Source organism: Vigna unguiculata, chromosome 1, assembly GCF_037176805.1.
Source record: "Vigna unguiculata cultivar grain cowpea cultivar isolate G323 ecotype 2 chromosome 1, ASM3717680v1, whole genome shotgun sequence".
Classification (NCBI taxonomy): domain Eukaryota; kingdom Viridiplantae; phylum Streptophyta; class Magnoliopsida; order Fabales; family Fabaceae; genus Vigna; species Vigna unguiculata.
The window spans coordinates 39,404,455-39,418,862 of record NC_140792.1 but is presented as its reverse complement, the minus strand read 5'-3'; the positions used below and the strand labels follow the sequence as shown (position 1 = coordinate 39,418,862).

General features: G+C 33.8%; 2 protein-coding genes across 8 annotated transcripts; one reads left to right on the top strand and one right to left on the bottom strand.

The window, feature by feature from the left end:
* The first annotated feature begins 2,657 nt into the window (after window positions 1-2,657).
* Window positions 2,658-9,398, top strand: LOC114182889 (transcription factor EMB1444-like). 7 transcript variants are annotated; one of them, XM_028069713.2, is made up of 11 exons: window positions 2,658-3,749; window positions 4,640-4,810; window positions 4,894-4,978; window positions 5,092-5,133; window positions 5,482-5,541; window positions 6,831-6,953; window positions 7,280-8,314; window positions 8,404-8,511; window positions 8,602-8,742; window positions 8,877-9,002; window positions 9,090-9,398. In XM_028069713.2, the coding sequence occupies exons 1-11, from the start codon at window positions 3,655-3,657 to the stop codon at window positions 9,177-9,179; spliced, it is 2,076 nt and encodes a 691-aa protein (XP_027925514.2). In that variant the 5' UTR covers window positions 2,658-3,654; the 3' UTR covers window positions 9,180-9,398. The 7 variants fall into 7 exon arrangements, with proteins under 7 accessions (XP_027925514.2, XP_027925511.2, XP_027925527.2 ...); XM_028069710.2 differs by having other exon boundaries at window positions 7,133-8,314; XM_028069726.2 differs by having other exon boundaries at window positions 2,661-3,749; window positions 7,352-8,314.
* A 1,357-nt stretch (window positions 9,399-10,755) lies between these two features.
* LOC114176098 (uncharacterized) lies at window positions 10,756-14,125 on the bottom strand. Its single transcript, XM_028061030.2, has 5 exons — window positions 13,910-14,125; window positions 12,222-12,336; window positions 11,494-11,583; window positions 11,310-11,408; window positions 10,756-11,201 (listed from the first exon to the last, which is right to left on the bottom strand). The coding sequence occupies exons 1-5, from the start codon at window positions 13,975-13,977 to the stop codon at window positions 11,100-11,102; spliced, it is 474 nt and encodes a 157-aa protein (XP_027916831.1). The 5' UTR covers window positions 13,978-14,125; the 3' UTR covers window positions 10,756-11,099.
* Window positions 14,126-14,408: the final 283 nt, after the last annotated feature.

Genomic DNA, 14,408 nt, shown 5'->3' with positions numbered 1-14,408 from the left:
TGTAAATTATGGGTGATAGTGTATAATTATGATGGATGATCGATATTTGAGGAAACTTAGAGAGATATAATTGATTTCGTAGATGTAAACTCAACCAATTACCAACACAAACAAATATGAATCATTATGCCTCCATACACCACCAAACCACCTAAATTGCTGTTAACTACTTCCGACAAATTGAATCTCTACATCATCAAAACAACGTTAATCATTAATACTATATCGTTTCTTTTTACTGTTTATTTAATCTGTAATTACTTAGTTTTTATAGTATGCGATTTTCTTTTGGCAAGTTTGTTAACTTTTTATAATAATTATAATATTTTTTTGTTTAATCTTGAATGATAGAATTTATCAATATAGTTTCATTCTTTTTTTTTCATCTGTGTATCGTTCAAAATATGTCTAACTTGGTCGATAAACAGAAACAATTGTATTTTGGCAAAATGAGATCTTTTAACCTAACGGATTTAGGCACATAAATTGTGGTTCTCTACTTCAATCTAAGTTGACATTTATTTGAGTTTATTCACAAAAAAATAAACACCTAAATGAGTCAAACATTTTTTTTCTTCTAAATTGTTCATGTTATTTATTTTCTGTCATAGCCTCGTAAGGTTGATTTCGTCGTATTAATTATTTATTCCAGATAAAATTAATATAAAACATTTAATGTTACGTTACAAACCTAAACCATCACTTAGTATTACTTAAAGAATGTGTTAAAACGAGACTTTTTGAAATGGATGAAGAAGTGTTTTGTGAGGACACATAAATTTTTTTAAAATTTAGGTTAAAATACTTTCTTAATCCCAATTTTTATCAAGTTTTGTCAAATAAGTTCTAATTTTGTTTTTGTATTCAAATAAGTCTAAATTTTTGTCAATTTTGTTCAGTTTGGTCATTTTTTTCTAACACCGTTTAAATCATTAACAGTCATGAATGAATAATGACTTTCACGTGTCACTTTTTGGTTATTTATTTATTTTTATTTATTTTTTAATTTTTTTAAATGTTCACGTGTCAACTCATCAGCGTTGTCATATGTCAGAGTGAATGTTTTATATTCAATTTTGGTCTCTATATTCCTTAGTTTTGTTCAATTTATTTTCAATTTTTGTTAAAGTGAACTAATTTTGTCCTTCTCCAAATTGAAATCAAATTTAATTTTTATATTAAAATTCACATTTTGTATTAAATATTTTTATATAATATATTAAAATTCACATCATTATAACTTTTATATAAAAATTAAATTTGGTCTCATCTTCGATAGAGAAAAAATTGGTTTATTTTAAACAAATTTAGAACTAAATTTAACAAATTTAACAAATATAGAAACCAAATTGAATATAAAACATTAACTTTGATATGTGACACATTGCTAGGTTGACATGTGTACATTTAAAAAAAAAACATAAAGTGACACATGACAGTCACTATCCATTACCGTTAATGATTTAAACACGGTTAGAAAAAAAAACTAAATTGAAGAAAATTGATAAAAATTGGGACCTATTTGAACACAAAAACAATATTAGAATATGTAACCAAACTTACGAAAATTTGATCAAAAAGATATTTTAACCTAAAATTTAAAAACATTAAAACTCAATATTAAAAAAATTAAACTTATATTTAATACTAATTTATTGTTTGTTTAATAGTAAATCTTAATTAAGTATTTTTCTTTTTTCTAAAAACATACAAGTAGTAATTTCTAAATCAGTTAAATCAATGAACTAAATTACTAAAAAAGAAATATTTTCTACATAAATTATTAGTTTCTATTCTAAAACTAAATTAAAAAAATTTAACAAGATATATTAAATATTTTCTTAACAACTTTTCTATAACTAATCTTTGTTGCACTTGTTGGTCTGGTTCAAATAAATTTTATATTTGATCGACTAAATTAACAGAAAAATATACCTTTTTAAAGTCTAAAACCAAAATTTATGATAGAATCTTGAACGAAATCAACATGATGAATGATCACAAACATGTTTTAGTTATCCAATAGAACATGTTCCTAGGTAATTGTGAGAGAGGAAAAAAAAAAAAACTTTGACTTTGTGGAAACTCCATTTCCAAGCCTTTGTAAAGGGTAAAACAGAAAGAAGCTGTAAATCGGTGGAAAGCTATGATCATAAAGGGCAGCATGGTGAGCAGTGTGTGAAACAAAGGTTGGCACTCTAAAAGATTGAATTATAACGTGACAAAGTAGGAATTGTTTGAAGAAATGGGAGGTTGAAGGTGTCACAACTTTAGGGCAATAAGATCATTGTTGAAAAGGACCTTAGGAGGGGTAGCAGGGTACCTTCTCTAGGGTTTCAAAGAAAGGATTGAAAACTTGAGGGGAAAATAAGGAAGCATGTCCTCAATTTGGCATCATGCTGTTGGCCATCAATTGACACCACCATAAAGTGTACTCATACCCCAATTGGATTGTTCCCCATCATTCTTTTTCCTCCTTTTCCTTTGCCCTTTCGTGCTTCTTAACGTTAAATATAAACCTCTAATTACCCTCTAACCCTTCATAGAGTTACTTCCCTTGGGGCCTCTGCCCTTTCTCAACACGCCATTCTTTTCATTTTATCTTCACAACAATGATATCATAATACTCATTTTCACTACTTTCTTAACTATATATAAGTATAATTATGTTCAGAATACTATCAAACACTAATTCTGTCATATTCTGAAACGCTATAGTGTGTTTGCATTGCAGTTTGTTTTGTTTGTTCAAGTTAGCTCAAGTTTTTTTCTTCATTATATTTATAAATTTTCCATTTTGCACATTGGCATGCACAAATAAACAACCTTTTTCTTTACAAAAATGCATGGTGTGGTTAGTGATATGATAGGAGGGGGTGGTGGATTGGATTACGCAATGGTTACCATGATTGCTTGATTCAACGGTGGAGATTCCCCGAGTGAAAAAGCTAGAAGGAACAGCGTGCCAACGTGACCCCAATATAGAACAAGAGCCTCACTTCTTTTCCACCATTGACATTCTTTCACTCTACCGTCTCCACTCTTTACTCAGCAATTGGCAACTTCTCAAAAACCTCTCTCGCTCACTCTGCAAAGGGTAAAGACTCTGTTCACAATTGCATTCCCAGAGAAACTGAACCTTCTTCCTGCACAAGCAAAAGCCTCACATGTCGTCGGATATAAGCTAGATTATTAGCCACCCTTTTTCTTTCCTTCCTTTAACTCAATCTTCTTCACACCCCTTTTGGAATCCGACAAGGTTGTTTGTTATTCAATGGCTAGTTGCGAGATTTGCTGCGTTGAGTCTGGTGTTTCAGTTTTAGCGTTAAGTGTGGTGGTGGGTTCGGTTGTGTTTTGACTGTAGTGAGGGATAGAGGGAAGCTTTGGTTGGTGGGGTGGTGGGAATTGGCGGGGTGAGTAATGGGTGCGGATCGTCTGATACTGCCAACAGTTGGACCGCCATTAAAACGGCGAGCGGGGTTGCGGAGGAAGCAAGCTGGAAGAGGTTCCTACAGAGGGAGCTAGGGGAAGGAGGGTGAGTGTGTGGTGTTGGAGGGGTTTTATTCTTTTTTGGAGGATTGGAATTCACGACCCTTTTTCTCGGGGGAGCCTTCGGGGTGTTAAAGTTTCTGACTTGTTGAAGGAGGGGACGACATGGGTAACAACTTGCACCAAGTACTCAGAAGCCTCTGTTTTAATACTCACTGGAACTACGCCATCTTTTGGAAGCTCAAACATCGTGCTCGAATGTATGATTCTACTATTTATCTTGTTATTGTTGGTGGTGCTTCTGGTGATAATTACTTATTTTTTGTGAGTGTTCCTTGTGTGTTGCGTCTTTCCTTTGGTGTGTCTTTGAACTTACCCTCATCTTAGATGCAAGCAACTCCCAATAAGCTAAATTGGGTGAAGTTGGGGTTATGCATGTTTGAATAGTTTGGTCCGAAATTTGACTTGGCCATTTACTCTCCAGTTTAATTTGATCGGTTGTGTGCATTTTCCAGCTTTTGCCTGTTTAACTGATGTTATAAGGCTAATGGGTTTTATCAACTGTTAGAGATCCCTAGTAGATTAATGATATGATATGATCAAAATAGTGCACCTAAGCGGAGACAATTTTCATCTTCCTGATTGGTTTTGTGGGGTTGAGGTAACCAAAATTCTTATATCAACTTTTAGTGTGAAGGATATTTTTAGATATTATTTGTTCTGTTTTGTCCTTTTTCCAAGTTTGGTGATTTCCATGCTTTGTTAGAATTTAGAGTTTTTGTACTTAGAAGGGCATGGCATGTGTTGTGTATCTACTCTCTTGAATCCATATCATTGAACTGTTTTGCGAGTGTTTTCGCTCTTTGATGGTTTCTAATTCTGTCATTTTGTTTTAGGATTGTGATCCTTCTGTTATTTGAAATGTTTTATGTTGTTTTCATTGTAGTGCGATGGAAGTGGGATAAATGTGGCATTTGTTATTGTTTATATAAAGTGTACTGGTAGTAAGTTCGTTACTGTTGAATGATGTACTGTTGCTCTCGCAATTTTGGTGATTCGTTTCTTTTGGTTTCAGATTAATTTATCAGTGTTGAACTTGAATTCCATAATGTTGTCCCCTAAAGTTTCTCGCTATGGTACTTGCTTGCAGGATCTTGACATGGGAGGACGCATACTATAACAATCCTGATGATTATGACTCTTCAGAAAATAAGCACTGCCAGAATATCTTGGAACAGATTGGTTATGGGAAATTTTCGCACAACGCATTAGGGTTAGCAGTGGCTAAGATGTCATATCATGCATATTCATTAGGAGAAGGGTATGAGTAGTCAAATGTATAATGGATACTGTACACAATTTGATTATCTTTGTTTAGCTCGTCCTAAAATTCTTTCTTCACAGTATTGTTGGACAGGTTGCTGTTACAGGAAAGCATAGGTGGATCTGTGCAGATAATCAGGTCGCAGGTTCTGGCTTGTCTTTTGAGGTGAAGATTCTTGTTATTTAATATCATCATTAAGGATCTTCCAACCTCGGAGTATCATGTCAATATGTTCCAATAATTCTTATTCCTTTCCCACTTTTTGGTTTAATTTTCAGTTTGCTGATGGGTGGCAGTCTCAGTTTTCTGCTGGAATCAGGGTATACTAACTGCTTTATTATTTTTTCACAGCTTTGCAACACATGTGTTTACCTAAAATCTGGAAAAGTGAACTTTCTATTTTCACCCAGAAATTAGACCTTCCATACTTTACAAATCCTTAGGAGATGGACAATTTTTTAATTTTAATAGTATATATGGAAAACTGTGGTTGATAGGGTAATAGACACAATATGACATTATTGGGCCACTATGTGACTCTACTTGCCACTGAACTGCACTCAAGCTGATTATGTTGCATTCTGGTCTAGTGCACTTTATGTTAGTAACCAGAGTCACTCTGGTTACATGAAGAATTTCATTGATTAAGCTTTAATTTTGTCTTGTAGACTATTGCTGTTGTTGCTGTAGCCCCACTTGGTGTTATTCAGCTTGGCTCTCTTAATAAAGTAAGACATTTTTTTCTTTTTAAACTAGATTTGATTTTGTACCATAATAGTGGATAATATGGTTATATGGTTCAAGAAGGCATATATTATCTCTTTATGGCTGTGCAAAACAACAGCCTTTTCTATTCAGGATTTCAAAAATTTTTTGCACTCAAGTTTAAAAGATTATACTAGTGGCTAGGGGCTTGGGTAGTTTGTTGCAACCATAGGTTCAAATCTCACTGCCACTGATGCACCAAAAAGATAGATTTGCACTAATTTGTTTAGATGTTGTCAGATAACATGGCTTGCTTATATTTCTTTAATTCTTTTCCAACTAATTTTTGGTAATTTCTGGTTGTTGACTGAGATATTGGTTAAATACTTTTACAATTCTAATTGTATGTGGTAGGTAAATACACAGATAGTGAAAAATAAAGAGAAATGGAGGAAAGGTTAACAACTCACCCCTTATTTTGTCATAACAGGCTTTACGCATCATGTAATTATGTTAGGCAACAGGTATACTAGTTTACAATTTGCTAAACTACCTACAAATACTAGATAATTTGGCATGAAAACCAGATTGAGGCATGTTCTAGTACCATGGACAACTATGTCATGTATGACTACCCTGACCTTGGTTAATGACCAGAAGCAGTTATATACTCTACTGGTGCAAGCTATGAAGCACCAACACTTGAATTTGTTCAAGTATCCGTATCTAAGTCTTATCCAATACTGATACAGTAGGATACTTCATCGACATATATCAATGAAATATTCAAACCTATGAAGTACCAACACTTTTATTTATTTAACTTGTATGATACTAATTCTTTTGGATACTTCATCAGTGCATGCTAGTTAAGTGTCTGTGCTTTTAAAGCATTTATATCCAACAAAACTACAAGAAACATATAAACCCTTGAAACATTGCATCTTCATAAACTAAAAAGGGAAGTTGTTCTCATATGAATTATTTTTAAAAAGTAATGAGATTGATAGTATTGTTCTTTTTGTGTGAATAATAGAAAATATTTATGATAGCAATGATTTATAATTTATGCACTGAGCACATTGAAAAATCCATGCCATGAGGGGTTGGGAAAATTCATGTAGTTTTTTTATTAGGGGTGTGTTGTACAATATAGTTTCCTGTCTATAATATTAGAATTTCATTGTCTTGTCTTGGGCTATTATATGATTTTGATGATTTGGGAAGATTTCCTGGAAATGATTTTATATGGAAATCAAATTATTATTGATTAATTTTTAATAATTTCCTTCTCTTATGACATCCCTGGTAGCAGGTGATTGAAGATATGGGGTTTGTAACTCATATCAGAAATCTCTTTCTGTCTACTCAAAATTGCCCCATAGCACAATGTCCTAGTCAAGTACAGGGTAGTTTGAAGAGTTCTTTATCTCAGGTAAGAGTTTGTCTTCATTTCTCCCAACGTTCACACGCCGTCATGGTGCATGAATGTGCAGATTTGGGGTTTATGTTACTTTTAACAATGCATTTTTAAACACACTACTAATATAGTGAGATCGTAACCTTAATGTGTTGAGCATTATCATGAAGTTTATATTTCTTTTTTTTTTTTAGCTGGATATATTGAAGGAAAATTTGTCTTCAGATGTTTTGCCGACTGACTTTTACAATTCACAAAAATCTATGAAAAGTGAAACAGCAGATGTTTTAATGTCCCTTCAATGTTCTGAGAAGAACTATGAACCTTATTCTGCTTGTCAGAAAATGTCTGATAACGTGGCCAAACAGGAGGGGCCTGAATTGTACAGTGATGAAAGTTCCATTTTGCTTCAGTCAATATCCAATATGATGAATGTGGAGCATCATGATTTTAAAGAGATGAAGCCTCTCTATGGGAGGAAGTGTGAAGAAGGAAGTAGTGGCTGCAAAGATGTGAGGTTGGAATCAGAAAACAATGTCTTGTCATTTTTAAGTGACTTTATTACAGATAATGATTTAATATGTCCATCAGATAAAGTCAGAGTTGATTCTGCATGTTTTCCTTCAGCTTTTCTTGATACAGTTGTTTGTGAAACTGATAAGTTGCATTGTGTGGATAATAACCAAAAAGGAGTGTTGAATTTCACCCAACCTTCAGATGCAAACTCCCAACATGTTGAAAAGCCAAAGTTTGGTTCTGAGCCTTCTTACAATGATATGTCAAATGTGTTGAATTTCCCTGCTGGTTGTGAGCTACATGAAGCACTTGGACCATCTTTTCTGAAAGGGAGTAAAAGTTTTGATTGGCCAGCGCAGCTTAATCAAGATATGAAAACTGTTGAAATGTCAGATGAGATCAGCACCAGCCAATTGACTTCTGAATCTCGTCCTGAGCATCTTTTGGAAGCAATGGTGGCTAACATTAGCCACAGTAACAATGATGTTAATAGTGAATTATCGTTTTGTACATCAATGCAATCTGCAATGGCCTCAGCAAAAAATCATGAAGCTTCTACTCATAATGTGTATGCTATTAATTCAGAAGGTTATTCAATAGATCAGTTCTCTCTTGTCAAAGAGGACAAACACCATTCTCTGAGTTCATCATCAGGGATATGTGGTGTTATGTCCTCCAAAGGTGTTTCATCTACATTCCCCAGTTCAAGTAGTGGACAACTTGAAAGGTCATCTGAACCATCTAAGAACAGCAAAAAGAGGGCCAGACCCGGGGAAAGTTGTAGGCCGCGACCAAGGGACAGACAATTAATCCAAGATCGTATTAAGGAGTTGAGAGAGTTGGTTCCAAATGGAGCAAAGGTATCTGTTTCCTCTTTGTTTTGTTGGGTTTTGAGTAATGATCACAGATCTGGTTCATGTGGCTAAAATTTTCATTGTAACTTCAACAGTGCAGTATTGATTCCCTACTGGAGCGCGCCATAAAGCACATGCTGTTTCTCCAAAGCATAACTAAACATGCTGACAAGCTAACTGACTTTGGTGATACAAAGTCAAAGGTAAGGATTTTCTTGCTTTTCTTGATGTAGTTCCAACATCTTCTTCATCTGAACTTATGTCCATTGTTTAACACTGATGAAATTTTGCAGCTGCATCACATGGAAGCAGACATTCTTGGATCCTCTAGTTATGAGCAGGGCTCAAGCTGGGCAATGGAGGTAGGGGGTCATCTGAAAGTTCATTCAATATTAGTGGAGAATCTTAGCAAGAATGGACAGATGCTTGTTGAGGTACATATGACTTGAAAGTTAAAATTTGATTTATTCTATGTTACTGATTAATTAGTAATCATAATACATGAGAAAAATCTATGTAGTAAGCTATTGAGTATGTTCTCTGTTCTAATTATAGCTTTTTGCTGTAGATGCTGTGTGAGGAGTGCAGCCATTTTCTTGAAATAGCAGAAGCCATAAGAAGTTTGGGTCTTACCATTTTGAAAGGTGGAACTAAAGTTCATGGTGAAAAGATATGGATATGCTTTGTTGTCGAGGTAATTTTAAGACTCAGTTTGGGTCTTATTTTGATATCCAAATACATTACTCCATAGATTGTTGATGAGCAAAGTGTGTGTTGACAGGGTCAAAACAACAGAAATGTACACAGATTGGATATCTTGTGGCCGCTTGTTCAAATACTGCAATCCAAGAGCACGGTGTATTCACAATAACTGATCGGTTCTTGGAAACTTTGTTGCCCCTCACTTTGTAACACATTCTTAATCTCTGAATCAAATGATTCTCACCTACTTTGTTATAAGAAGACATAGGGTGTGGTGGTGTGGTCTTTTTTTATTATTGAAATGCGTGATTGTCTTTGTTTAAGTTTGACACTGAAAATAGCACAATACATTGAATATATATTACTCACTTAGTACATTAAATTGGTACCAGCAAGGCTCAAGTTTCTATGTTCTTAATGATCAGTGAAAATGTGGTCAGAATAGTGGGAAAATGATCAGTCAATCTTCATATTTAACAAACTCAGTCGAAGCATTACATTTAGCTTGTTTAAATAAAATAATAATAATAATAAATAAATAAAACTAAGTTTGATCACCATTTTATTTTTGCAATACAAACACGAACTTCATGGTTTTAAAATAGGACTATAACCACCTTAAGTTTAAACAGACAAGTTAATATTTCTAAAATATTTTCAGTGTTAAAGTTTTACCAGGGTAAAATATTAATTTACTAAAGTTAATTATTTCACCATATTATATAATCTAACAAGAGTCGCTTCATATTTACGGAACAATTAAATTTTCACCTCTTTCATATAAATACTTTATAAAAATACATAACCAAAATATTTTTTAAAGAAACTATTTTCTAAATTATTATTTTCAACGAAATATGAAGAATTTTAGATTTCCAACTCTGCCTAACGCTGTACTACGTTTGTAAGAGCTGAAATAAGCAAGAATGGATGAGAAGATAAATACATTGACAATGGAAAACCCATTGTCTGAAACGACAAGAAATTGTTAATATTATGGTGAACTCCAGTTCGGAAAATTTCATCAATGACATGTGTGGAAAGAGGGAAATACTTCACTGTACATGCACTTTTATACTGCATTTCTTGCACTCTTTCTTCAGAAACTGGTTTACGCACTTTGTTGCTTTCTCCTTTTCTCTTCACTGACTTTTGCATGCAATAACTGGTTTAGTTTAAATATTTTTATCATGCAGAGTCAAGAACATTATCGGATTTCATGTGTTTTTTCTTTCCAATCAAACTATCTTAAAAAATTATTTTCCCACTATTTCTTTTATATTGTTCTTCAGCCGACGCCTATTTTCACTTTATTTATGGCTTCCTATATCTTTCATCCCTATCAAACTTCGTCCACCTATTGAAGGTGTGATAATTTGACGTGCATAAGAATGCGACACAAACAAGTTGGAATTTCATACACTAATCGAGACAGTAGGAAGAAAAATTGAAGATTTGTCTTGTGAGCTGTCAATATTCTCTCAGTTCCAAACGGAGATAATTGGCAATTACTATATTTGATTTCCTATAAGAATCCCAGTGAGAATATACCTTATTCGAAGCATGAAATAGATATAACGAACCAAAACAATACTCAATTTTGTTGAAATAAACTTCTCTAAATACATCTCTATTTTTAACCACATCGGGTGAAAAATTCAAATGAGCATTCATTTCCTTGCCAAACCAAGAGAACCAAAGAAATAAAAAAAAAAAAAACAAGAAACACAAATCACGGGCCAAGGTGGGGGGGAAATCAAGCTTAATTTAAAATAGCAACCGTCAGTTTTACCTTTCGATCAAATCCGCTAGATAACGAAATTGGCACTCAAAATCTGAATGAACAGGCTCTGATAATTTTTTTCCCTCTTCGTATACAAGTTATCGAAAGATAGTTCCTATTGTCAAGCAAACCAAAAAATAACATACAAATATAAATAATTATAAATTAAATATAATCCGCGACGAATGGTACATTGAATACTCATTAGGGGGGCATTTGTTCTGAAACAGACACCTAAATCAAATCCTGGAGAATTGGAAAAGGGGTGTAACGAGCAACCAGGAACAATCCAAGAACTCATTGCAACTAATAGGTTTTTGTTTTGGGAGCCTTCTTCTTGGGTTGCCTTCTAGGAATGGAGTTTTTCATCCCAACGAAAAACAACAAAGCACCGAAGAGGGCCATATTCTGCAAGGAGTACAATATTCGATAAATTGCAACAATACATGAAACATTACAGCTCTAGTTGAGCATTCCATATGAATTTCTTTTTAAAAGAAGGAACACTGCTCTTACCTGAGTAAATTTGATGAAAAGTTGAATAAATCCTTTGTCCTCGCTGTCATAATTGTAGAAATCATACAGTATGGGAGTAGTAATCACTTGATGCAAAAGCTACAAGGAGAAAATAACCAAGGCTTCAAAAATTGAGCACTTGAAAGCCAATTTCAATTTCATGGGTCAAAGGCAAGCTACAAACCAAAAGGAGAGCTCCAAAAGAGCTGCCAAGTATGAAAAGAATCCCTCCAATGCCCTTGAGAGCAATAGCCCCAGCAACTAAAAACTTCATCTGTTAATGACACCAATCATATAAATACATCTGCTACATACAAAATAACATTATATGTATGCTAAAATGAGCACTTGATTGGATGAAGTTGGGAACATGTTCATACAAGGATGCACTAGATGCATGACAGCTATGACAATGCAAGAAAGTTCAATTATTTTCCCCTACAATGTTTCATAACTTCCCCGTCTCCTGCCTACCAATTTTTTAGAACATTTATCCAAAATTTCAAACTATTTTTCTAATCCTATTGCCTGCAGAGAACCCAATTTTGGCTATGTGCTGCAAACAGTAAAGCGTAAAGCAATAGTATGTGAAAAGCCAGAGTTAGAAGCCCTAGACATGTTTAATTCTTTGTTCACTATAAATGGTACTTTTATTTAAACACAGGCAGTTATTAAAACAAACACTATTAAATACCAATATATATGTTTCATCAACCACTAAATAGACATTAAACCTATAATTAATAATAGATAAATGCACGCAAACACAAGCAGCGTTCAACTCCATGTCACATGTTAAATTTAATCACCTTGTCCTTATTTTGTTCCTACACAAGAACTTGTTCATCTGTTTAGTTGTATTTTAATCTTGCTTTCCTTAAATGATAGATAATAAAAGAGACAGAAACTAACATCGATATCCGGAAGTTGAAATCCAACTCTAGAATGTACTTGATGGGCAAATGCATCAAACTTCGGTCTCAGTGCTTTTGCTGCGGGTCCGCCATCAACCCCATAAGCATTAAATCTGTACAAAATAGAAAGAAAGTGAGGATAAATAAGAAAACAAAACAAATAAATAAAAACAAGTAAAGATTGATTGCTATGTGCTTCCAGAATCATAAATGACAAATGGAAAGAATTATTAGTTTCTAATGTCTGATTAAGTGTAAACAGTGAACACTGAAAAGATACTCTATCAACTAGCCCAAGAATATATCAAATGAACCTATAAGTCAGATTCTTATATGGACGTAAACAATCAAATCTAAATAAGAATTAAACATGAGAAAGTATAGAAAAGAAAAGAGGAACATAATTCACATTATTCCACTTAAACTAGAAGATAATAGTCCACTAGCAACGACAATCACAAATTCAGTTACTGTAATATTGTGTTATAAAGATTACAGATTTGTCTCCCTCAATCCTTAACCCTAAAATAAAGACATGCAATCTCTGTTTGAACCATAACTTGATACAAGATAAATGTCATCATCACCTTGTCCTCAACAAGTAAGGAACAAGATACGACCGAGGGTTAACTAAGGCCACATGTTTGCATACCAGTATACCCCCCTCCCCGACAAATAGTCATTTTTAGCTCAAAGAGTTAGGTCATGTTTCGATTAAATTTAACAAATACTTGTAGGCATCGAAAATAAGATGGGGAAATAATTTATCTCATTAGTTGAAATAATCGTATGCAATGTTAAAATTAGCTTTTTGAAGAAGCTAAAAGGGAGTACCACAAATTAAATTATGTATAAACATGTTTTTACTTAAAAGTTTCATCTTATATTAATTTTCTGAGTGCTTAATGAGAATTTTATTTAAATACAAAGTAATTAAAAACAGGGATGAGTTCCTTCAACGAAAACTGAAAATTGACTAACTTTTACATAACATTAATAATGTAAGACTATCCATTTTTTCTTTTGGAATAATTTCCTAGTTTCAAAATAACACATTACAAACGGAGAGAGAGAGAGAGAGAGAGAGAGAGAGAGAGAGAGAGAGTGAAGCAACCACACTAATTATTTGAGACCCAGCAAAAATTACCCTGTGCCCTCACCACTTCTTAATTGCTAACTGATAAGAACAGCACACGGTCAAAACTCATTCGTAAACTACCCACCCAAAGTTAGATTGACAAAACCCGAAACCGTTAATGTAATAAAACGATTCCATAACAACACCAGCAATCATCAAAGCTGGCAACTGCACTACGGTGGCAATAATTGCAAATCAATAAATGCAATAGATGCGAGGAGATCAAACTACCATACCAAGAAAATGGACTAACGCGTATAACAAATCTGACACTGCGACGAACAAGTGAAATCCAAAAAAATAAACACAAAATCGAAAAGCAAATAAATATCGGTTTTTTACACTTCGACTGTGTGAAACACAGATCTGCAGAATCGTTTTGACCAGTCAATTGAACGTAACAGATCCAAACAGAGAAACTACCACAACAAGCAACACGGCAGAAGTTGAAAAAATAAAGTTAAACCAATAAATACTGCAACAACAAAATTAACCTACATGCATGATTGGAAGTACGAGAAAAGAATGAGTGACGAAAATGAACTAACTCTTGGTAAGCAGAGAGGATGAAAACGGACGCAAAGAGGACTCTGCCGAGAAACGAAGAGAACGCCATTAAGATTTTAGAGAGAGATGGAGAAAGAGGAAATCTAGGGTGCGTGAAGAAAACTGGTCTTTCTTTTCCTTTTCCCGGTCAGAGCGAGAACGAAAGAGAAAAGAGCGTGCGAAGCGAAAATTGAAAATAAAGGTCGATGAGGGGTGATATAGTCTTTTCGTGAAAGAGACTGAAACGTCTACTTAGGCAACTCTTCCGGCGGCCGTGGGCTCAGTTAATGATACTCGTGGCCCAATGGGCCGCATTTATTCACTTTATATTCCGTTCAAAGATGAGCCAGCGAAAATCGTGACGTCAAAATCAAGATTTAGATAAAATGATTTTACATAATATTTACTTCTCACACATGGTAATATTGTTTGTTGTATCGTTTCTTTATTTTCTTGACTAAATAAATATAGCTTAAAATTAAATCTAAACTTAACTAAAAA

Excerpts from the sequence above, each read along its gene's own strand:
- LOC114182889 (XM_028069710.2), top strand. The coding sequence starts at position 3,655 with ATGGGTAACAACTTGCACCAAGTACTCAGAAGCCTCTGTTTTAATACT. Across the intron at positions 4,811-4,893 it reads GCATATTCATTAGGAGAAGG|TATTGTTGGACAGGTTGCTG; the intron begins GTATGAGTAGTC and ends CTTTCTTCACAG. Across the intron at positions 5,542-6,830 it reads AGCTTGGCTCTCTTAATAAA|CAGGTGATTGAAGATATGGG; the intron begins GTAAGACATTTT and ends CATCCCTGGTAG.
- LOC114176098 (XM_028061030.2), bottom strand. The coding sequence starts at position 13,977 with ATGGCGTTCTCTTCGTTTCTCGGCAGAGTCCTCTTTGCGTCCGTTTTC. Across the intron at positions 12,337-13,909 it reads ATCCTCTCTGCTTACCAAGA|ATTTAATGCTTATGGGGTTG; the intron begins GTTAGTTCATTT and ends TATTTTGTACAG. Across the intron at positions 11,409-11,493 it reads CTTTTGGAGCTCTCCTTTTG|CTTTTGCATCAAGTGATTAC; the intron begins GTTTGTAGCTTG and ends TTCTCCTTGTAG.